The 26,477-nt window shown below is 37.7% G+C and overlaps 1 protein-coding gene across 1 annotated transcript in view; it reads right to left on the bottom strand.

The window, feature by feature from the left end:
* The window catches only part of LOC117405327 (E3 ubiquitin-protein ligase SH3RF3-like), a 130,148-nt gene that overhangs the window by 20,676 nt on the left and 82,995 nt on the right, over positions 1–26,477 (bottom strand). The window contains exons 3-7 of the mRNA XM_034008291.3: positions 25,777–26,052; positions 20,912–21,007; positions 6,213–6,554; positions 1,883–1,992; positions 930–1,100 (exon numbers count right to left, since the gene is read on the bottom strand). Coding sequence (XP_033864182.3) covers positions 930–1,100; positions 1,883–1,992; positions 6,213–6,554; positions 20,912–21,007; positions 25,777–26,052 — 995 coding nt within the window. The remainder of the gene's footprint in view (positions 1–929; positions 1,101–1,882; positions 1,993–6,212; positions 6,555–20,911; positions 21,008–25,776; positions 26,053–26,477) is intronic.

The following is a 26,477-nucleotide window of genomic DNA, read 5'->3' as shown; positions in this document are numbered from 1 at the left end:
AAAAAAAAAACATGTTGATGTATCTGAGTGAAACATCAGCCTATTTCCAACTACTGTAAGCTCTTTCTGCAACTAGACTAAGAAGTGTCTTTAGTTTTACTCCGATAAATATTACGACTGGGTCAAAATCTTTCCCAATACAGCAAAATTAAAATGCGGTCATATTGTATATATAATAAATAGCAGACCCTGAACTTGATGCGATACAGCCATCTGAAATACAAAAAAAAAAACTTACAGTGTGCAGCTTTAATTTTAGCACACTCTAATTTTGTATATAGATTTTCAGTTTACTAACTTACACATAACACAGTTGCAAAGGAGGCTGAAATAGTGGAATAGTAAGAATGGCAAATTATGATCTATGATCAATATGTCACAAAATCCCATTATAAATTGATAATTAACAGGTAAGGAAATACATATTATTAACATGTAGAAAGTCCCTGCAGTTGACTGGACGCTAAGAAAAACTTGTGCCAAAATGATGTTTACTTAACTTTTTAAAAAGGTTTTTCTTATAGTCTCTTAAAGGTAGTAGGAACCGGACGAGTTTTAGATGGGCTGAATAGTCTCCTCTGGTTTCTACATTTTCTTATGTTGTTATGTTCTTATAGCAAATTAGTCCCTGGAAAATGCCCCCATTTATCTTCCAGCACTCTTTCCCACATTTATAATTCCCTGTGTTAAAAAAGGCTTCCTCATTTCTATTTTTATATATTTCCATCTGTTCCCAGAGGTCCTGTTCCAGCGACTTCAATCAAATGCCTCCCAAACACACCACCTAACTTTTATTTTTCTTTAGATTCAGGTTTACCAACCTTCCCTTTAACCCAGCAGAGATGACAAAATGCAAACATACATAGATAGAAAGAGACAGGAAGATAAATGCACAAGTACTGCCTATCCTTGGAATCTTGGAAACACACCTGGACACTGGAGTCACGTAGTTGCCAGGAAACACTCCTGACATGCCGGTCCGCAGAGAGGTGCCCTTGAACCAGCCGTCCTGACACTTCTCAGTGACGCGGTACATCTCACCCTTGCGCAGTTCCAGCTCATCTGTCTTCTGAGGCTTGTAGGCATATAGGGCCAGGTATCTGTGTGGCAAACCAACAGGCTACATGAGGACGCTCACACTGAGATACCATCATCTATATGAAAAGATTGATACATCGAATACTGTACTGAGATAATTGATTAGACCAGTGGCTGCATTGCAGTGCTATGAGGCTCTGGTATCTAGATCCCACACAATCTGAACCCTGATACGATGTAAAACAATGATGCAGTGTATTGAATCCCAGTTTTTTGTGAAACGAGTTTCCATCACATGCTGTTACAGCATTGAGGATTCTCAGACACAGCGTTGCTGTGTACAATCAGTGTGGGCCAGCTTTAAAATATTATACCATGTTTGAAATTTCTGTTGACAGCTGAGGCCTTGGGTTTGGGTTTGTATTAGTGTAACGAGTGTGGTGATCTCAACTTAAAAACACAACAAATATGTGGTAAAATCTGACAGAGAAAGCTCTGCTTGAGAACATAAGAGAGGGGTTCGGGCACTAACACAGAGGAATCTTACTGCTGAGCTACAGTCCCGTCAGCTCCTAAAACATCGGCATTTATCATAAGAAGTTGATTTTACCTACATTTCTACCACAGGACCTTTATTAAAGCAGCAAGAAAGACAGCAAAGATACAGACTTTTTTTTCAATGATTCCTTGTTCACTAGTTTTTATGCAAATTAACAATAAAAGTGAATAAAAAAAAGCTACATTTGTTATTTTTTTAATATATATAGAATGCCAGAATATTTAGTTTACATACTCATACACTGTCTGGGAAGATTACAAGTCTGAGGGTCAACTGAAAACTTACATGTTGAGGGGCAGCTGGACCTTGACTGCAGTACCTTGCTCACCAGATGCTGCAGCAATCCTGGGGGGAACACCTGCAATAGTAGATGTCCCAGCAAAGGAAGAGGAATCCTAAAGATGAAGAAAAGAATACGAAATGTGGATAAAGTCTTACAGTAAAGAATGGTTATTAAAGCACATATTCATGTTGTAATACCTGAATTCAGAACTTTGTTGCAGTATAGCGTTTATATACACATCACATTTCCATAGAAAATTGTAGCTATAAATATATATGTGACAATGAAAATACACACGTTAATGTCTTGCCAATTAGAAGTGGGACTAGTCCCATTACAGGCAATTAGAGCAGACACGTGCAGGGTTTTATCATCTGCTTTTAAAACAGCAATTATTGTCAACAAAGGATTTGGAACTAATTATTCTTACTTTCGACGGATGCAGCATTCGCAAGGGGCTTTAAAACATGTTATCCATGCTTATTAAAATTACAAAGCTATACAGGGAATCTTAACCACTTCATTGTTTATGTGACACAAGTAATGGGCAGTGTTGTGTGATGCAATGCTGTTACAGATTTTGTCCCGTCGGTGAGATCAGATGAGGTTAAAAGCTCTATAAACATGAATGCAGACGGGCCTGGCTCTTTTGCATAGTGGTTAAAATGCTTGCTGGTTCGTACTCAATCTCCACCCTGTTAAACACACTTCTGGATAAACTCCAACATTTCTAAATAGTCAAAACAACTGCATTCAAACGTCAGCCTGACTGAACTTGCAGGTGAACAAAAATGGTGCACCTAAAAGCTGTAATTGATGATATGTGTCCAGCCATCACCTATCAGTGTGCATATGGAATCAATTGAAAAGCTTTTACTATCAATCTATTCACTTTCAGTGTCAAATATGACCTTTCAGAAAGGTTTGAAAAATATCACTGGGATCCCATTATATCACCCTAAGGAAACATTTTGCAGGACCATTAGCAGATCACAGCATTACCAACAATTGCACCACAAGGGATTTGGAATAGATGTTGTGCAGTGGTCCCGATACCAAGCACACAGGGACTGCAATTGATTACCCGAGTGTATTGGTTTATATCATTGCAATATTAGAGGTTGTCATACGTTTATAAGAAGGGGTGTGTGTGTGTTGACTTACACTGACAGGATTTTAAATACTGTAGTACTGTTTTCAAACTCAATTGTACCAATGAGTTTTTTAAGCAGGTATTCAGTTCTGCAAAGTGAATGTGGCTTAACTGCTTGTGAATAGCTTCACACTGTTCTAATGTAGTATGTCAGCACTCTCCAGCCCAACTGAATTGACCTTCAACATAATTACCGCATATTGCACTAAAACCACTTCAGACTGCAGAAGATTATACAACTGCAATTGATACATCCATGTAAACTGAGTACAGTCTCACTCACAGCCTACTCTCAGACCAGTGGGAAGAGAAACAGCAGCAACTAAGCCTGATTTAAGCCAATTACCAAAATGGTCCAAGACTTGTACTGTATATAGGTGCTGAATAAGCCTGTGTATTGCCTAGGTAACAAGCTCAGGTGTGCTAAACTAAGCTCAATCAAACTTGAATGTCTCAAACTGCTGAAAGTGTGTACTGAGAAATCTTCCATTCTATTCCTCTAGATGCCAAAAGTGATTAAAGTGACAAAAAACAATGAAGATATAAAGGCCGTAGGGTTACTTTCCTATGGATTCCATTGATGTCTTTTCAGTACCAGACTCCCCGTGGCTCTAGCAGAGCTACCAGCGCAGCTTCACTCACACACTTTCAACATGTTTTAACAAGACATGTGAGAATACATGTAAACGCAATCAAATATTTAAGCTGACATTATATTCATTTCACTTATAATATTCAGTATGATGTACAGATACTGTATAGGCTGCCAAATGTGGACATTTACACAGGTTTATATTTATGTTATAAAAATAAATCAGTTTCTGAAAACTGAAAATGGTTAAACTGAAAAGAATCACACTAGACTAAGCAGAACAAAGAACACAGTTCAAATTTGTACAGATTAGCTGCACTTTTCTACTCTCAGTAGCATATTGTGTTTACAAGGCATCCTTAAAAGCTTGCATTTTCATGTCTGTAAAAATAATATTGTCTGAATAAATTCTGGTACAATGGTTTAGGTTACATTTGGTCAAATATGAAAAAAAAAACAAATAAGTGTGATGGTATCTTTATATGTTTTGTTTGCAACACCTGTGCATGCTCTGGGGCCACACTAAAGTGCATGCTGGCTGTACAACGAGTGGAAATGAACCAAGCTTCCTAAAGACATCACTCAGACCACATCAGGTAAGCACATGAAATGCAGAGAACAGAAGTGAAACTATGTTGTAAAACTGAGGCTGCGATGAAACTTACTTCAAATCAACACAGTCCAGTGGCAATATCTAAAGAAAGCGGTGCTTGGAAATGGGAACACAACAACCAAAATGGTCTTAACGGAGAGCTGGTTCTAAAACTCAGAGGTATTTACATTGCTTCCATATTAAAAAGTGGTGTTCTTGTCTATGAAGCTTGTGACTAAACACTGGTTATAACGCACCTAGATGTACGAACATATGGTTTCCTACTGAATTCATATTGAATCACACACTTATTTATATCAAGTCCTAACAATATTTTATCATGAAAAGGAACTTTTCATGATAAAACTCCTATTACATATACACTTTTATGACTCGCCATTGAAAACACTGAAGTCCATTTGATTATCAGTAATCCAGTTTCAGTAGCTGGGTGCTGCTGTTGATTGCTGTCTTCTAATTTACTCTCAAATGTAGGTCAAGCTTTAATAAAGGAATACAATATGTGCTGTAGATCTATAGGTGTTTTCAACACCAGGTCTGTGAATCAGTGTGCAGACTTTCCAAAGGGAAGCAATCCATCCTGATTAGAGTTACTGGCAGGGCCTCCAAACACAAGGCGGATGCCAAATTGCTTGCAGGTTCCTCATCCATAATTCATGGGATGCATTTTCTCCCTAGTCCTGGGAATTTATAACAACGCTGACCTGCGACCTTTCCCACAGATTAGGTCCGAATAATTCATAAAGTGATAAATGAAGCAAGGTGAAGCAGATGAGCCTTTGTCACCGGGGCTCTCTAAGAAACACTAATTTATCGTTTACCCGAGCAGCTCTACTCCCAGGCCAGTCCCACTGCCGGGCTTCATTTCAAATGCAAAAACCAATCCAGGCAAGATTACAGCTTTCTGTAGAACAAGCGCTCACAACTCCTGAGGGGAGAGTCCAGTATTAATGTGCTGCTTGCTGAAGCTGAGCTTTCTAAAAGAAAAGCTTTACAAAGTACAGAGGTTTACAATATTCAGATCACAGATCCTCATGATAGCTTCCCACCAGTTAGTGGTGGGAAATAGTGCCATTTTTTTTGGTTATGAAAAAAATAATAAATATAGAAACCAATAAGGAACAAAAGCTCATAAAAGATACTGTGAAACACGGGTTATATCTTTTTATACAATTCTTTCTCACAGAAACCATAATAGTTAATTAGCACATCCCTTCCGTAGAGGAAAGAAATTGTAAGATGTTCCACTCAGGGGAAACCTACGGGTTAGAAATACTAAAATAACATCTGAATTGAAAATGATTTTTCCCAAATAGGACCCAACAGAGTGAGCTGTAGTTCTTTTTATTTTTTTTTAATGAAAATGTTGAAAACTTGATACACCGGCTGAGAGATGACAGACGTCATGGTAATTGCTGGTTCTCCTTCACATGGTTCATTCTAGTAAAACTGACTCAGATAATGGGAGCAATTTCTCAATGCATATTGATAATAGCACAGGGGACAAACAACCTACAATAAATATTACAGCAACTGAAAATGCTGATATGCTTGCTACACACAATCACAAAGTACGCAGCTGAGTCACCTAAGACACACACACGTACGCACGCACACACACACACACACAGAAACACTGACATCTTTGAATATTGCATCTACAATGCCAATTCTAATAGTAAATAGTTTCAAATGGCATTTTTATAGATTCCTTTACATTATCACATGATTAGAGTGGGACAAGGAAGTCCATATAATGAGCAGCAGTTAGGATTCCTCATGCAAGCTGAAAGATACGTTAAGACTGATATTGAGAAACATGATAATGCAAACACATTCCAGATGCACTCTAGAGAAACAGAGAGTCAAGAAGCACTCTTTAATATATTGACTTGACATATAGCGTTTCTCTATGTATTATTAGTGTGGGCTCATTTAGGTTGTCTTGAAGCTTCCTCTATGACCTGCCCTTACCTGAGAGGGTGCGCTGGAGGACAGGTGTGTGGAGTCTCCAATCCTGGCCGCTGCTCGTGGGTCGCTGGAGCTGATAAGGACAGGAGCGCTGATCTCCATGGAGTGCCGATTGTTCATGGCCTGGGCGGCCCTGTGCGTTATGCTGAGTGCTGTGAACGAGTGCCGCTTTTTGGTGTTCTTCTTGCCATCGATGCGTCGGTGGATGGCGCTCATGGCACTAGTGCCATTCAGGGTGGCACTGGTGGCCGAGCATGGGCCAACAGGGGCTGAGGGGTCAGTGCCGGGTCCGGAGGGAGGACATGGCTTGTCCATCTCAATCAGCTGCTTTGCGGCCTCGTTTAGCTGTGAAAAGAGGAGGTATATAGTTAATTATGGAAGTAATTTTTTTTTTGCAAAGGGTTTTTAAATATATTCAAGGAAAGAACCCAGTACATATAATGTTTTTTTGACATTGTTATTTATAACTATAGAAGTCAAGAGAAGATTTGTTATTTAATATTAATTTGCTTTAATTTATTGATTTTTTAAACAATCAATCATTACATATATAACAGTACTATTATATACAGCCTAATCCATTGGTCTAATTCACGTCCCTGATATAAATTACCTCTGAGAGAGACAGAGAGCTTTCAGTTAAGTCAGAGAGTCCTAATCAGCTGTACATAGTGATAGCAAGGGAAGAGCAGCAGTAAAATCCCCCAGACGTTCAATTAACAGGGCATTTTCACTGGCTGCAATCGTCAGTGTGGGATCATTAGTCAGTAAATAATCTGAAACCACTCTGGATTCTGAAGACTTGCACTGTCCTTATATAATCTTCCAAATCAGAGAGACACTGCAAGTTTATACCTCACCTACAGAGAAACAGCGAGACCTGCCCAGCCACTGACAATTCATTTGCACACATTTGCACAGTAGCTATTGAATTGAGAACATTAACAGTAGTTACTCCTGCCAAGTTACAATAAAGAGATATAAAAATGGAGTAACTACCATGACTCTCTATACAGGACCAAACTAGGGTACCAAACAATCAAAACCAAATAATTGAGCCCTTTATATCTTTATATAGCTGATCCCTTTATTATAACTTGGCTGTTTTTGTACACACAGTAATAAATGTTTTTGGTCAGATAATATATATATATATATATATATATATATATATATATATATATATATATATATATATATATATATATATATAGATATATTAGTACAATATATGGGTCAGAATATATTACCACACAATAATATATCTCAATCGGTTTTGAGCCGTAAGGGTTTGTGAACCAGCCAAATAAGCAATGTTGTCTTCCTGGGCATTCGTCTGGGATTCCAAATGATGTCAACCATCTCTCTGTGAGTTTTCCATTCATGACACATTTTAACTACAGTAGATTAAAATGTGTCATGATTGCATTATCTGTATATATTGATTTTTGCTTACTGCTTAGATGTTACGAATATAGCTCTCTGCTACATAAGCCCCAACTAAATCCAAGACTGGTCTGAGCAGGTGAAATATATAATTGATAGTCTGTCTGTCTGACTGAATCTATTCAGGAATTCAGGAACTATTAGGGAAAAAAAGTAGGCAGATTGGTCCAGATTTATCAAGGTCTTTATGCTAAAATGCAATTTGCGCCATTTTTTGCGATAGCAAAACACAACTGCTAATGTAACATTAGTCCTGCCTGAAATTCTTCATCTGGATTCAGGGACTAGCTGTTTGGGTGGGCAAGATTACTATGTTGATGTGGAGTCTGTTATGACATTCATTATTCACAAAACATGAACATGTATAATTATTTGTTACTTAAGACACCAGTCTTTTCTGTCTACGAGTGCGAAATCATGCATTTACAATGGCAGAATATTGCTAGGCAACCAAAAAAAGGCTCCCAGTCTATAATATATTTATATTAAACCTAGAACTTGCCAGCAATTGTTATTATTATTACTATTATTATTAGTTAAATAAATCAACTGCACACTTGTGTGTGACATTCTCCTTTAAATAAACAATCTGTAATATGATTATTGCGTAAAACATCTGGAAGCTTTAGAACATTCTGTACGAAAATGTTTGTGATAAACTGTGACACTGTTTTGGAAAGTGTTGAGATAATATAAACTTGTCAGGAATTAAGAATATAATGAAAGCGTCAGAGGAAATCTTTGTTAAGGTAAAATAAATATCTTAATTGTCATTTTAATAACATTTTTTTAATAACATGCAAATTAGATGTCAATTAACACTGATTAATCCACTGTGAATGGATAATTGCACCAAAAGCAACACATTGAAAGAGCAATATCTAACTTGGCAAAATACTGTGCATTCTCTATTTTTCTGTGATGCAAATGAACACAGTATTGACTAGTATAACTACAAAAAAAATAGTAGCTAAGCAACTGTGCTGTAACCTCTGAGTACTATTTAAAAATGTTTAGAATTTTATTTGACAAAATGACATATCTGTTCTGGTATTTTTTCAGACAATCAATTCCCTATAATATTCAAGGTGTGCAGTTTGATTACTAAACTAATTACTAAACATCTATTGTTCTGTTACTATAATCAAATTACAGTCATTATACAGTAAGAAGTTATTTGCGTCACCACCATCCTTGATGCTCTTTTCTTTTCTTCTCGTTTTCTATTGTGACGCACCTTCTCCAAATATTCCACCTTATCTCTAACAAAATTGAAAAAAGGCTCAATGTGTCCCTTATCTTACAAATACTGAATCTGTTGCATCGTTTAGTATTAAACAGGATTATACTGTGTAACATTTCCTAGCGCTCCATACCCAATTATGGAACCATCCATCCAGTTTGACAGCTTAACTATGATAACCCAAGACCTTCTCCTCCGAAGCAGCTGTGATGAGAGAACAGCTCAACACAATAAAGATCTGAAGAGCCAATGCAATGCTCCCTTTGGAATCCCCAGTGAAGACCGGCTGTGCGTTTAACAGGTGAGCCACTCGGGGACCCCATTTCCTCATAAAAACACATGCTAGTACACTTTCTTTTGACACATACACACCCAAGGATAAGTGTTTTTTTCCCCTGGTTTAAGCTACCATTTAAAGTCTATTATGTGTAGCGTTAGTGTTATAGAGATAGGGACATACTTTGAAGAATGCACATGTCAGTCTGTACCAGGGTATTAATGCTTTCTGAAAATGTGTGAGTAGATTTTCTTCTTTGTTTCATGGCAGTACTGTTGTACAATGTTTTCTTCCTCCAGCTTTGAATACACTACACGTGAAGCTGCTGTATGAATAAGAAACTACTTCAAAGAAAGTATGACTCCGGAGAGAAAGAGAAATTTAAAGTTACAGTCGGTTAGATACAGATATGCTGCTGGGATATGACAAAAAGAAAAAAAAAAGAAAACAACTGGAGTAACAGATATCTGGAAGACCCCAGTCAGGGAAGAGGAGAGGCTGTGAGTAAAGACATATCGTGCATTTCCAGCTAATGAAAGCCAGCTTGGAGCTGCATGGGGTTTTTGTTTGCTATTGTGTAATGATATCGATAAGTGATTCTGCCCCGCTCAGATTCTCACTCACGCTCACCTATAGTTCACAGTAATTACTTGTCAAACTGAAAGTGTATATAAAAAAGACGGGGGTTGGACAGAGCAATAGACTAATTCACTAGTCTGTCATGCATTTTGAATCTTCCTCAGGTCACATTAGTGAAATATATTTTGAGGCCCCCAATACATAAATAAAAACATTATGTTCTTCACTCAGAATTAAGACGGTGCTGTATAGATTTGTATTATGTAAACTGCATTCCAAACAATATACATATTTTTCATGGTTTGATATGGAACAGACAACATTCCACAGGCTGGTAACAGGCTTAGATTTGTGACCATTAAAAAAAAGTATTGGAACATTCTAAAGATTAAATTGTTTTTTGAATGCCTATGTTACAATGATTGTGTTCATTTGACAAAAGTGTAGCCCAACTACTAAGAAATGGCTAGAAGCGTTATTTCTGTCCTAGTAGCACAACAGGCAGCGAAATCCGATTTTCTGAAGGCAGGCTAATTAGTTTCTTTGACATCCTTCTTTATTGTTAGCTTCTTTTGTCCATTCTGGTATTGCCATTTGGGATGTTTTGTGCTTTTTAAAAATTGAGTTTCTGAGCAAGGATCACATACGGTAATTCCACATGCCAATAACAAAAGTTTCCTCTAATAATCAAAGGAATGCTTTTTAAATGTACTGACAAGAGTTAAAGATTAACCTAGTTTGTTTCCGGCCTCTATTGGTAACACAGCCTGTCAAAGCCATGGCAGTAACAGAATATATTTCTAAAACAATGAAGAAAATGACTGCAGACTACTGTACATACTGATATGCAGCTACAGTCCACACTCCTGTACACACTATAGTTCCAGTACTATTCTTGCCCTTATGCAAACAGTACTGTGGTTTTAAAAAATAAGCCTATGGTAGTATTTTAATTGAAGGACATGTCAAGCATTAAAAAGTGTGAAAACAGGGTAATATGTGTGAATTCTGAACACTTTCAAAAGGGAATTGCTGACACTGACATGGGTACCATAGTTACACATGCTATTGATTAATGGATGGTTAAACTGTTTAAAGACTAGGATTTTTCTGGTCTGTCATTAGCAAGGTTTCTTAAAAAAAAAAAAAAAAAACTGTAATAAATCCATCTCTCACTAAAGATTGACAGCCTGTCAAGTGTGGGCAATAAGTATGAGGTCTCACTCAGTTTTGTCCAGTGTGTTTTTTGGACTCATGCCACAGGCAAAGTCTGTCTTTACTCTTCTATGTTTTTCATCGTATCATGAACTACTGACCTGACCAATCCTGATTTACAAGATCATGCTTGGTATATGGCATAGCAAACAAATATGCCTAATGCATTCAAAACGTCAAATCACGGTTGTATAACACAACCATCATTATCATACCATGAGTGGACATCTCTTATAAATTATCTAACGGTAATGACCTGATGATGAGGATATTAACATTGCTAAAAACCATTTTTTTAATGAAGACATTTTTAAAATGTGTTTCTAGGTTATATTTTGGACTGAGTCTCTTTAGACTGCTTGAAATTTGTTTGCAGTAATTCTAAAGTGCCGTCAGCTTGAGAAATCTACTGGTGGGAAAATGACCGCTCTAATTAAAACATGATTTGCTGAGATTATCCATGAGCAGGGTTTCAAATAAAAGATAAAAAAAAACAGTTCTCATATGCAGACATCATAATTATTTTGGTCCGCACTGAACCACTCGGGTTGTCCTCTGACACGGTAGCTCTGGGTTGACTGCATGGCAGGCCTGCAGAGTGAAAAGAAGCGATAGGCTGACGGCATATATTTCTGAGGACAGCGTGTGTTAATCTTCGCCAGTTATTTGAAGCCCTGTCCATGAGGTTCATAATTAATTGCATTAGGAATTCATACCCCTTTTCCACTGTTTAATTGTTATTTTAAGTGAATCATAGTGCTGTTGGTTTGCATCATAAAGAAATTTGAAATTCCTGACAGTTTGAAATAATGTAATGGAATTAAATTAAGATAAACAGGGCAGCAGTGTGGAGTAGTGGTTAGGGCTCTGGACTCTTGACCGGAGGGTCGTGGGTTCAATCCCCGGTGGGGACACTGCTGCTGTGCCCTTGAGCAAGGTACTTTACATACTTTGCTCCAGTAAAAACCCAACTGTATAAATGGGTAATTGTATGTAAAAAATAATGTGATATCTTGTAACAATTGTAAGTTGCCCTGGATAAGGGTGTCAGCTAAGAAATAAATAATAATAATAAACTTAAAAAATAATAGTCAAATACCTGTGGGGCACTTGCATGCTTGCTCTGGGTGTGTTTTTTCTGCTATGTGCTGGGTCTTTAGTAAGCCATGTAGATTTCACTCTGGACCTAATTAGGGAGATTCTGAACTTTTCAACAAGACCTCTGATGGTATTAACTTTGTTAAAGGAAATGTGTTTTCCCTAGCAAGTAGAAGAAAAGCTTGTACAATAATAAGCATGTTAACCCACTGGGACCAGGCTCCTGGGGAAATAACATGTGCCCATTTCTCATTTACTGCTCATGCGCCCTAACTGGAGTTACTGTCACAACAGGCCAATTCATCAGTTAATGAGAGTAAAAGAGAATTCCTGATCTTCATTAAACCAGACTAAGGGCCCATTCACAGTGAATGCTAAGAAGCTACAGTAGGCTGTGCTGAGCGCTGCACTGGGCTCACATTGAAAGCGGCATTAAACTTTGTGGTAGAAGAAAAAAGAAATGAACTGCATCTTCCACCTGCTGTAATAATACTTATTAAGTGTCGGAAGTTCAGTTTAGTGTAATACTTCATTCTGTTTCAGGGATTCTGTCAAGCCAGGCACTTATCCAAACAAAGTTGTAGTGAATTGCTCAAAAGGCTTGTTTTTACAGAATAGCTGTTATGTATACCCAGCAGTGCACCAGATAAGATTTTGGATCATTGAGTAATTTACTCGCCAATGTAGACATTATGCGAGTAAAATGTATTTTGGGTGAGTAAAATGCAACATTACCTTGAAGTCATGAGTACTTTCAATAAATACTGCACATACTTTAATGCTAACTTATGGGGTTTACACTAATGCATTAACTACAACTTTACATTTTATCTGTAATTTTATTTTGAACTACTGTATAAAAACCTGGTCTTACAATAAAAACAAAAACAAGCATCATTGTTATTTGCTTTATTGACCATGAACAATATGGCTGTTAAGCAAATAAACTCCGAAACATATTTTTTATTCCAAAGCTGCAGGTGGAATATGCTTAACAAAAGGCCTGCATGCACATGGGTGGGTAAACTGGCAGCATATGTTGAGGGGGACTAAGAAGTACAAAACTGTATCACTCTGCACGACAAGTTAATGTGTTTGCGCCATTCAAAAATAAAATAAACAATCTTATGGATTATTTGTTTAACCATTCGGATTGTGTATATACCACATGTTTTTAAATGGTAATAGCTGCTATTTTTTAAATCTGGCTTTTTGTACATTTAACATGTTTTGACTAGATGACAATATAAAAATAAAATTAGTTATCATCTGGAATAAATTCACCCGATGTTTAATTTTTAAACTATTAGTGTTATTTTATATAGTGTTATTTTTGGCTTCAGAGTTGCTATGGCATCAGTAAATTAAAGAAAAAAAAAAAACCTCCCCGTTTTTCACTGTGGAAATCTGGTAATCCTAAACTACATGGACAGTGTGAGAAACTGAAGTTCTGGTAGAAATTTTGGGCAGACACCAAAATCTTGGCGAACTCGACATAAAAACTCACAAAATAGTAAAATAAAATCTTTTCTCAAATTACTTTGTTTAATGCCAACATTAGAGAACCCTGTAGAATTGCGTAAACTGCATTCTCCTACTGTAGGCATTCAAGAAATGTATCCATTAAATTAGCAAAGTGTTCCCCCAGTGCTTTCTTCCACAGAAATATGTAAGAATCTAAACTATATTAAAAACCAGAGCAATACAGCAACAGCTGCCGTCTTTCAATATGCCTTGCAGGATAAACATCCGGTTCACACACCATATAAACGAGCCGAGTGCACTTGCAAACTGCACTGTGAACACAAACAGACTCGGTCCTGAAAAAAAACGAAAGGGGAAAAAAATAAATAAAAAACTTTAGCTTGCATGCATATTCTTTCGTGGTGGTTTTTCATTTCTGTATGTTTAGTAATGTGTACGGTAACCAAAGAGAGCCCACGTCTCAAATAAATAAAGTGGCTAAGCGAAGCCTTTCAATATATGCTGTTGTATTAGTTCAGCCATTTAACATGCACACATTTGTGTGCTTGTCAGAAAATGAAAATACTGTATTCAAGATTTGAATGTATGTGTACAAATGATACTTGTTTTTTTTTACAAGCAAATCAGCAACCGAGCTGTTACCATGGTAACAGCAACGCTAAAAGGTTAACGGATTTACACTAAGCCTAATAATAAATACTATTCAAACAATAATCATAATAAAAATAATCGTTCTCAGATCGTTATCTCTTGTAGCCTCTCCCAAGTCAGCACCAATCTTACTGCTGATACGAACGAGTCCTATAAAGATTGTGAATGGCATTTCTGACCTGAACACCTTCTACCCCAAATCAAAACGTTAGACAACTCGATCCCGCTGTCCAGCTTCCATGTGGCGTATCTAGGTATTCATTAGGTATGTTTTTAAAAATGGGTTTGTAAATTCAGTTTTCAGCTTTTTAGCAAACTGACCCATTATAGACATTACAGTTAAAAAATGTTACCGGCCCAGTTGGGCCTATGGTGCTTCATAACTACCGGCCAAACTGTGATTTCTACCAGCGGCGGGCCATGGTTAATGTCGAACCCTGCCTTGGTGTGAATAAAATATTTTTTTGAAGTTGCTGAATAAGAGAACGATCACATAGATTGTATGGGCCATTTGCCATTTGGATTAAACAGAGAACTACAAATATAAAGGTGTGTCCTCCTGCTCCACCAGCAGAGCTGGCTCTTGTAGAACAGTGGTAACGTGTCCACTCTGGAGTTGCACTTTTATTCATCCCTTAAAACAGTCAACGATTTGGAGCAAACAGTCCCTTTGCGCACCGAGTACAAACATATTAGTTATCCAGTTGGCCAAGTACAAACACGGTATCTCATACCCTGGGAGTAAAATAAACAGTACATTTAAATGTAGAGAAAATATTTTTGGCAGTGTGTAAACTATATAATGTAAACAGCCAACAGGGTTTAGACAAAACATGTTTCTGTGGGAGTTCCTGAACCAGACAAACAAACCAGGAGGCGATCTCCCAGCTCTCCGGAGGGACTGTGCTGTGGGTGGTGTTTTATCTATAATGATAGGGTTGTGGAACTCTTCCTGCATAAACACATTCTATTTGTAATAGTAAAGAACCTTATATGCCCACATTAAACATATCATCTCCATGTGTGACTACTGTAAAATGATATCATTACAACAGAAATGCCATCTGGTCCCTTGTTTTTACTTTTATTTGCTGCAGCAGAGCTTGCACATTCATAACATCTTACTGCTGTAGGAGATAGCAGTAGACTGTTTAGTTTTTTGTGACACTGACAAAATACTTTCCCCGTCAATCTGAAGAAGAAAAAAAAATCTTCAAATAAAAATCAGCGACTGCTCAAAAATATGTAAAGATATCCAAAGCACTTTAAAGGATGCATGTAATAAGACAGCTGTTCTCTATTATATCTTTCTCATTACATCGTTCTCAGTTATATCCTGCAGAGAGAGTGTAAACTGATGAAGCTGAAAAGTTACAAAGCTGCACAGAATTTTAATAAGGTTGGACAAGGCAAACACTCGGTTTTAGGCATTGAGTGGACCACCACTCAATCGTTCCATTTAACCACCTGTCTAATTGCTCAAAATTGCAATTGAATCAAACCAATGCCTGCAGGGCTAGTGACTCTTCAGTAATTATGTCTTCCATGTCGTCTAACGTGATCAAACTACAGATAAGTCAGAAATAGCAACTTTAAAACGGCCCTGGCCCCATATTTAAAGATAACCATGTCATTAGAACACCGAAGAGGGATGGTTTGTAAGTGTGCTTCTGGGGTGCGTAGTGTGACGAGAATAAACAATGAGAACTGAGATTTCCAGAGTGTTCCAGTCCTTCATTTGAGCAGTTCACAGTCTGCCTTAACTGGCCTAACCTCCCCCAGAATAATGCATTTGGGCAATACCAATCAGAACCAGTCACCCTTCATATTGAATACAAAATAAAAATGTTTTTTATTCTTCAAATAATAAACACACACACAAAGAAACCCAGAAACTGTTTAATGTTTTATTTTTTTAAGAATGTATATTTTTCAGTAGACTTTCCGGTGCCGTTTTTAATCTGTGCATGTGATCAGATAATCAGTCATTTGTTTGAAAATAAGATATAAGGGGGATAGAAAGGCGATAACAGAAGGTTTTGTCTATGAATCAGGATCAAAGCACTTTAGCACTAATAAACCCTGTTCTGCTAATTGAATAATGCACAGGGATGATATCTTGTAATGACACACAGAATGATATAACAAGAGCAGTCATTTGAAACATGTTCATCCACAACAGAATTTAAAGTTACAATGCACTTAAAATATATGTAGGGGTGTGGCAAAGTGGTTTGCAGTGCTCAGGTGTAGCGGTGATGCAATGCGTAACAAATGACAGACAACAAAGTTCACGGTCCAAACAATTCTTTATTTGTTTTAATTGTAATCCAGGTCATAATAATCCCAGGCAATACACAGCAATGTGCACTGCACAGTTTAAACCGCGGGTTACAGTCCCAAAATAATAAACACAGTATAAACACACACACACACACACACACACAACACAAACACGATCACAAGTTCAGAGTGAGTGCTAACGTGTAAGTGGTGAAATACAATGTATTAGTGAATAGTAGTGCAGTGCTGTCAGGGCATAGGTAGGATTAGATTTTTACTGAGGCAAAAGTCTAATTTTTGTATAACAAAAAACCCCTGCATATCCTGTTCATGAAGCCTGGAGACTATTAATGCAAACTGCGAAGCAATATAAGTCGCTAACTCTTTTTACCCAGTGGCCCACCTTGGGTGATGTTTGAAATTTCATGACACATTTTTTTAAACAAATCTCCTAGCAAAAACACCAACCTAAAATTACTCTATTCATACTGTTAGAAATGTGATATTAAAAGGTCAAGAAGAACAGAACTTATAAATATGAATAAGTAGATGGGTTTATACCTTCACTGAGACATGCGTTTAGTTCACTGCTACTGAATTTAATGCTGAGACTGGTGATACTGATGCTACAACTGGAACGGGTAAGACTGGTGCTGCCACTGCTGGGACTGGTAAAATTGCTGATACTAGTGGTAAGACTGATCGGACTGCTGAGACTGTATGATGCCATGATTAAAAACACTGATTTAGAAGGATTTACTTTAAATAGAGTTTGCCAATCCTCCTATGGCCTGATCTATCGAAACTATGTAACACTTCATCCTGGGACATGTCTCTGTGGTCATATAGCAGGGCAAGGCCATGCAGTCTATTTTCATCCATACTGCTGCGAGACCAATCAAACATATCAAAAGGATGCACTCAGTTAAACTCTTTCTTGTCATGAATAGGGACCCTAGGAATCCGTTTGCTGCGGAATACATGGATTGTCCATATGCTGTCGGAGAATTTTTAGTTTTATACTTGGGGCGGGGCAAAAAACATACAAGGCTTTTTTTCTGTTTGTTTGATAACCAAACCAATACACCTATCATATATAATCATCAACACAGACAATGTTGCTTTAAATTTATGTAAATATACTTTAAACTGCTTATGACGTACAGAGGTCAAGGATGAACGAGGCGTGCTGTCACATTCATGCTGGAACGTACTGCAGTTTACTTTAGTATCCAGTGCGTTGTACCACTGAACAAGCTTTTTAAAGCTGCCGACAACAATTTAAAAAAAATCACTGGTATTAAAACAGTACTTCCTTGGAATTTATTTTAACTGCTGTTGCCAAACAGTGAATTTATAAATTGAATTACCTCCAATTCTTCTAGCCCACGACATCAAATACAATACATGAAAAGTACTACAGCTACAAATCGTTACATTGGGGGAGGGGGAAGGCATTGCCATTGCACAAGAAAAACACAGATTTATAAAAACGTATCACAGCTAAATATCACATTGCACAGGACTATCAGCAGAAAAACAATAATAATATAATAAATACAATCACTAAACATTCTTACCCAGAGCTGACTTCTGAAAGAAATGTGTTACAGATTAATTTATTCGTTTAATCTTTGAGTATGTACTGTACCGAACCATCCACTAAATAATATACGGGACTACCCGCTGCTCCAGGGGCTGGCTGCACTAACGAGAACAAAAAATGGGATCGGATACGAATTCACTAGAGTCATAAACAGATGTTGGATCCAATTCTGGAGCTACACGTGGCATAACTAGGGAAACTGACCAATGAGAACGAGAAGCGAACACATCTGTTTGGCTCGAAGTTTCAATACCCCGGCTGTCAAATTTATATACAGCCCAAGATCACAACAATGTTACGAAGAAAAGGCAAATAAAAAATAATAATAATATGAAAACATGTTGATTTATATGCCACTCTTAAAAATGTAAGTGGGCACATTATTTAAAAAAATAATATCTTTAGATATATTTTTGTACTATTTTTTATTTTTTTTTAAATGTACCTAGCTGATTTTTACCAAGGCGGCTGCCTCGACTGTCTCAATGGACGCTACACTTCTGGCTGTCCGGGTTGGTGCTGGTGACAGCTCCCGGTACGTTTTAGTCATCTAACAAGAACAAACGAGTACAATTAGAAACAACAAAACAAAGAAACACTAAACACTCACTGTTCTTTTATTAATCTCCTTCAGCGGTTCTCTCGCAACCATAAAAAGAGGAACAGTTCGCTCGGCCACGTCCCCTTTTGTACCGTCAGCCACACCCCCTTGGTTACTGAGTGCAATCGCTTTTTCTCCAATCCACGATTGCCACATCGCTTCCCATCTGGGACGATGACTTGGTGTACTTGGTGCCTCCCTGGTTAACTGCGGCAGTAGGTAGCTCGCCCATCGATCCTAGGGCCACTGATTGGCCTTTGCCAAGGCCTAAAATAGTCCGAGGTATGCCTCCGGGCGGTCCTCAGCCGTCATTTTAGTTGGCTGCTGCTCAGTTGGCAGGTGCTTCTGTGACAGTTCAGTGGCACTCTACCAGCAATATACAGTCTATATATTATTTGTTTATTTAGCAGGCACCTTTATCCAAGGCGACTTACAGAGACTAGGGTGTGTGACCTATGCATCAGCTGCAGAGTCACTTACAATTACGTCTCACCCAAAAGACGGAGCACAAGGAGGTTAAGTGACTTGCTCAGGGTCACGCAATGTGTCAGTGGTTGAGGTGGGATTTGAACCAGGGATCTTCTGGTTACAAGCCCTTTTCTTTAACCACTGGACCACACAGCCTCCTGTGATAAAAATCACTACATAACATTTTCAGCAAGTTAGGAAATGTTTAAGCAAGGCATTTCAGAATTATGTGCTTGCCTTTTTTTCTGTCCCATTAGGTTCTGGCTCGCTCTAAACCAGCACAATACATTTTTGTCCTAGATAACTTTCCATAGAGATCACTATGTGTGCGCGCGTATAATCTAGTTAGTTTACTTTTTGCTGTCTAAAACTTTTATATAGAGGCTCAAGAGCAGTTGTGTTGATCTTGTGTTTTTTTTTTTTATATATATATGTATTAATCTCACATATCACACTGAGCTCTTTTTCATTATCCATTTTTTGAAGCTGTTGTGCAAATTCTGGTGCGACTGTAAATAAGTGCATGGTATTTTTGTCATTTCTAGCGAATACGAAAATCTGATTTTTGTATCCAAATACATGTCAAAAAATATTTGATCGACTATTGGGATATTGGTTCCAGCAATAATATTTAATGAGATATTATGCAGTAGTCATAAAAGCATTAACAAAACATACACGTTTTATACAGTATAAAGTCATCTAAAATGTAAAAATGACCACAGGAGATATACTTTGGCTTTGATTGTTTTTATTTAAAATGTGTTGAGAAATTTATTGTTCATGTAATGTACTGTAACTTCCCCACACAGACCAAAGACAAACGTTGGCCATTCAGAGCTCACATTTATTCCAGGTTAAAGATAGTACACGTTTTTAGCCAATCTGCTCATATGTCTGGAGCCCATTTAGTTTTAAAAATGATTAATAACATTTCTTAAAAGACCTACTGTAAACTTCTGTCGCTGCCAATTTACTGGTCCACATTCTTTCCATTATCGCTCCAAGCCATAATCTGACCTCTCAGGTCGGACTGCCACCTTCATCACTGTTGCAGGTATTAATCAATAAATAATACAGACCTTTATTACAAGACTATTGAACTGACATGTGGCTCATAAACCCAGGCACATGCAATTCCTTTCCTCTAGAATAACGTACTTGTATGTCGATAACATTGAAATCACCTCACACACTGAAGTCTTTATGGCAATGTAATGACTCATTTATTTCATTCTTAAACTCCTTTTGCCCTCTGTCGTTCTTTCATCAGCCAGACTAGTATAGGTTAGCTATAGAAACCTTTTTTTTCTGCAGTTTTCTATCACTGCATTACATCATCTACCTGGCTATACAACTATATATCTGGCCTATGCTTTCAATGACATTTTAAATGTATCTGTGACTGTAATTTCTGCCCCCTCTGGCAACTGTGAGTCAGTAAATGGAAAATCTCTATACAAAACTTTATTTGGCATTGCAGGGAGAAACCACAATCACTGTGTTTACAGATTGAAATGAAGATGAATTGTAAATACCAGAGCGAGACTAACAAGTTCAGTAGTTATTGGTTAAAATGTGAACATTTCCAGAAGGCTACAGATAAAACTCATGTCCTAAATCAGTTAAGGTTAGAACTAGTTACATGGTTTGTTACAATGAAAAACATATGTAATGGTTTCCTGATAAGCACACAGCAATAAAATGTATTGTCCTCATGAAAATATGTTGATACAGAATGAGTCCTTACCTCTACGTATAGAATAGGGAAGATTCCAATTTTATCTCCCAGCATTCCCTCTGCCCAGTTGTCATCCACTCTTCTTATCACAATAAGAATTTCATCCTTGATGGTAAAAAAAAAAAAAAAAAAAACAATTTGAGTAAAATAAAGACATTGTCCACTCCTTAAACATAGCCCACTCTTTAAGTCCAGAAGACAGTGAGTTGGTCTCTGAACCTGAAGACCGTGGATCATTCTTAGTCACTACCTTGATATTGTGTTGGGGATGGTCACAGGCCTTCCCAGCGAAGGTACAGTATGTTACAGTGTGTGCAATGTATTAGAACTAGAGCTTTATCAGTCAGGAACCATTGCTTGAAAACACCAACAGTGGATCATTCCAGATATTTTTCCAGATATGTGGTACTTTTATTGATGGAAAAAATGTAATGTGATACAGCCATCTAAAATGTCTTTGTATCAGATAGTTTATCAGGTGGCTTGTATCAGGTAGAATTTACATCAAATGCAAATCAACTATACTGTTTAATTTAATGTTATATTACAAAAATATATAGTATAGTGTGCTGGGTATGATGCGTGCTGATTTTTACCCACTCTGACCACTCTTGGAGCATATAGCATCCTATTCAGTTTTCCATTTATATACACATTCTCATTAGGCGCAATTCACAATATTTTACTCAACCAAAAGTAATCTTCATAAACTCTCTAAAGAAATAACGGTGTTATGAATACTAAACCTTTTTTTAATTTATTATTATTATTATTATTTATTTCTTAGCAGACGCCCTTATCCAGGGCGACTTACAATCGCAAGCAAATACAAATACATTCAAGTGTTACAATACAAGTAATACAATAAGAACAAGAAATACAATAATTCTCAAGTGTGACAAATCACAATTCAATAATACAGCAGATAAAAGTGAAAGTTACATCAGGATATGATTAAATAGTGATAGTTACATCAGGATATGATTAAGTACAAAATACTACAGATTAAACACTTGGCAGATTACAATATTCTGAGGTACAGGATTAAATGCAGTAAAATAGGGGGCAGATAAGAGCAAAATAAAGCATATTTAAATGAAGGGTGATAGTGTCCCAGGATACAACAGAGGAGTTCTACAGGTGCTGTTTGAAGAGGTGAGTCTTAAGGAGGCGCCGGAATGTGGTCAGGGACTGGGCAGTCCTGACATCTGTAGGAAGGTCGTTCCACCACTGCGGAGCAAGGGTGGAGAAGGAGCGGGCTCGGCAGGCAGGGGAGCGTAGCGGAGGTAGAGCCAGTCTTCTAGTGCAGGCGGAGCGGAGAGGTCGAGTGGGGGTGTAGGGAGAGATGAGGGTCTGGAGGTAGCTGGGTGCAGTCTGATCAAGGCATCTGTAGGCTAGTACAAGAGTCTTGAACTGGATGCGAGCGGTGATCGGGAGCCAGTGGAGCGAGCGGAGTAGTGGAGTAGCGTGGGCGAAGCGAGGTAGAGAGAACACCAGGCGAGCAGCAGAGTTCTGGATGAGCTGGAGCGGACGGGTGGCGGACGCAGGGAGGCCAGCCAGGAGGGAGTTGCAGTAGTCTAGGCGGGAGAGTACCAGGGCCTGGACCAGGAGCTGGGTAGCATAGTTGGTGAGGAAGGGTCGGATTCTTCGGAATTTCCCCAAAAAGTCTGTGATTAAAGAAAGGGCATGCTTCTGTGCTATTCCAAAAGAAGGACACGGACCAGGCGTCAATTGGTAACCTATTTTCCTTTCAAGAGAAGCAAAGTAGAATAACCTTTTTTTTGTCAGTTTCCACTCTAACAAAGTGCCCCACCTTCTCCCCGGATTGCCACGGTTCAATCACAGCAACCCCTAAAGAACTCTCGTCCCTCCTGCTCCACCCACCCACTCACATACTTTTAAAAACTAAAACTGCAAAGATCACAAATTATATTATGGCTTCTTCACAGGACATTGGGACATTTGGTGTTGATTGTCCTTGAATTTAAAAGCAGCCTGCACTATTTCTTGCCATCTGTCACTAACTTTCCTTTGTCCCACATGCCTAATCTTAAAGGCTTCTAACTGCTGGGACTCCCAAATTAGTGCTTAAGGATAACTATTATTGTACACTCTCACAGTGCAGGAAATGAGCTTCAATGTGAAACGGAAAAGGCTTGCACACAGTCAAGAAGGCACAGGTGTAGTATGAGCTTACTTCTCTTGTTGGTTCATAGGAAATCCCTTTCAGTTTCTTGAGGCCTTTAAATACAAATAATGTGCTGGAGATTCCCCCTGGAAATGTTTTGTTTTGGATTAAATTCTGGATCACTGTAAGAGAAATAAAGCCTCTGGCCTGCATCTTTTCTCAGATCTTTCTGATGTTGATGTTTACTGAGCTTTTACTATGGTTTACTGCCCTTTACTATGGTATTCTGCTGTAAACATTATTAAGCTACTGCTAATACAGACATTATTTCAATAATACACTGTGCAATATTTGTTTTATCATATTTAAAACGTGTTACATCAGATTCAACCATAAACTACTGTATTATAACATGGTCAGCCCTGGTTTATCATTGCTATCCATTGCCAGACTATATTCCAGGTTCTATCTTACCTTCTCCCAGGGGTGGCTGTCCACCATCACAATCATCACAACACAGATTTAGAAACATCATTATTCCAAGAATCTCCAGCAATCAGCACATTTTACCTGCTAACCTTTGACCTTTGATTATCTAATGCATTTATGTAAAAGTTGTTTAAAATGCTGCAGTGACTGATTCATCACCATCACCATACTTCATTATGGGAGATGGAATAACACTGGTAATTTTAAAACCATGTCAATACAATATAAATCATACACATAAGCACAATTTATCTTTTTTACCCTGCTATTGGAAAAAAAAAAAAAATCAGCCAAACAGGATTGATTTTTATCATCGAAGAAACAGCTGAAAGTTTTATTGACACTCCTATTCTTCTGCACTCGATGTAATTATTCCGAAGCTGAGCAAACGCATTTTCTGAGCGAAGCTTGTGTGCTTTAATGGCACTTCTAATTTTAAGATTTGCTCTGCCACTTGTAAGAGGCATGCATTCTAAATGGCCAACAAGAGCAAGCTTGCAAACTCATCTATGAATAAGACACATTTACGGGTTTGCAATGTACAACAGCTGTCATATTGGATTTCAGTCAAAAGTTGCCTAAAGGCAGATTTAGGAATACAAACCTTTACTTATTTGGAACATTTAGCTGCTTTACTTAAGCGTGATGCCAATGCTGGCAAGCGATTTGTGAAGGCCTCCAAATTCTGAAAAAAGGTGACACTTATACAAAAACCACACTTGTTGGTTGTAATGGCGCTCAGGGGCCCTTACCAGTCTACATTGTTGTATTAAACTGAACCCTATGAAAATAATGTTATTTTAAAATGTATTTTGTAGCTTGCCATGTGACTACATGAGAGGCTATGCATAAGGCCTTTATAAGTACATTACTGTTAATCTTACTTTGACTTGTGTCAACTAAGGCAGACACCTGACAGTCTTCATCAAGACTAAATTGGCTTTTTTTGTTAAGTAATATATTATTTTCACATGTTGGGGTCTTCCAAATCTATCGCTATATGTTTTGTTACATTTTTGGTATCTCTGCTGCTATTAGCTCCCAAACCGTAGAATGTACAGTATACTGTAAACCTGAATCAAAAGCATAAAGCTTGTTTTTACATCAGCTCTAGAGTAGTGTGCGAAATAGCTATCTTGTGGATTATTCTGTATTCCAAAAATGAATGCTAAGCATAGCTTTTTTAAGAACCTAATTATCACAGTATCAGTTTGACAAGCAGTTTCATGCAAGTGACTGCGTTTAATTAAACTTGCTACACTTTTAATTAAGCTGTAATGACAAACACGTCTCAAGGTGAAAACAGCAATTTCTCCAGCGGTATACCAGGCAAGGGTTTGAAATATAAGCACCTGTTCAGCAGTCTGATCAATCAGCAAGGCCAGTAGATTTTATTCTGTGGTAATCCAGTTCTCTAGGTCTAAAATATATCAACATTTTTGTTTTTGAGAGTACCTTCCAACTTTTGAAAAAAATCTGAAAATATAGTGGTTATCTCAAGTAGGGATATTATTCTTGTTCAAAGTGATATGAATGCTGCAACTCAAATTAATCAAACAGAACCACTAACAGACCAAATTTATCACAGTAGTCCTGATACGGTAGCACACTGTTACCAATATGGAACTACAATAGATTGGTTTATACCATTTTGATACCATTGTCAAAATATGATAGTAGGACCTATTCACAAAACGTTAAGGACTGTTTTAAGGATTTTTTTGTGTGGATAAACTTCCTCTTAAGATTAAAAACTGTTTTGACAAATTTGAATAAAAAATAAACCCTCTGAACAGCTAAAAAAAAGGTTTAATGCACTGCAAGATTTAATTAATACCAACGGGCTTTAAAAACAAATTCATTAACAAAATATTTCCTAAAACGGCCTGCAAAGTTTGGTGAATTAGGCCCAATGTTACAACATTTGCTATTTCAAAACAATTCTGAATTCATGCTGTAATCAGGCTACTGCATCCCTGACCATAGTTAAAGTGTGGTAATACAGATATGCAGGATACTGTTATTTACTATGTTAATAGATTGTAGTTATAATAATTAATACCAATGTATTCTACAGCAGTATTCCTCATAGCTGCAGAGGGCAAAACAATAGTAGAGTATTCTGCAGTGTAGACAAGAGGATGAACAAAAAACAGAAACAGCAAGATTTGCATGTTATTGTGTTTTTGCCATTACTACTGTATTTTATTAAGGGTTCCCTCACCAAGATATAAAGACTTGGAGGCACTGGTTTTACCTTGGTGAATGTCAAGCAGTCCTTGTCTTGGTCTTTGTCCTTGACTTCAAAGTCGTAAAGTGCTTTGCCCTGAGGTGGGGTTTGCGAGAGGGGTTTGATGCAATGGATGTAGCTGGCTGGCAGAAAGCCGTGGCTGCCGTTGAGCTCGCCATGGTACCAGTTCTCGTCCACCTTCCTGCGCAGAATGATGACATCTCCTTTGTTGAATTTCAGGTCCCCGGGTTCCTTCCCCTCATAGTTGTAGAGGGCTTTGCCGCAGGGGAGCTGTGGAACATTCTGAAACACACAAGCATGAGCAACACCACTGAGATCAGTATCAACCACAAACTGATCCTAGTTAGCTGTAAGATACACAGCAGCAGTGGTGTACCGATACCTGAGTCTGACTATACTTGGCACTCACAACTACAAAATGGAATGTTGCTTTGCCAGTATTACATATTTTGTACGGAGAGTTGCTGCATTTTTTCGGTATCTGTTCCCAGTGATATATTGTAATCAACTACAAATCAAGCGCTGAAATTAAAACAAGTCAATACATTTAAACCAGTATTCTGAATGACAATATCATCTAGGCCTAACAAACTATTTCCATGACTGGCAGTAGCGTTCGATAACTTAGTCATCCATTCCATTTGGCTTTTACAGTCCCTTGCGTTTTCTCAAACCACAGCTGTATCCTAGAGATAACAAAATATCCT

This window comes from Acipenser ruthenus, chromosome 9 (genome assembly GCF_902713425.1).
Source record: "Acipenser ruthenus chromosome 9, fAciRut3.2 maternal haplotype, whole genome shotgun sequence".
NCBI lineage: Eukaryota > Metazoa > Chordata > Actinopteri > Acipenseriformes > Acipenseridae > Acipenser > Acipenser ruthenus.
The sequence above is the reverse complement of the archived record's forward strand: the minus strand, read 5'-3'. Positions and strand labels throughout refer to the sequence as shown.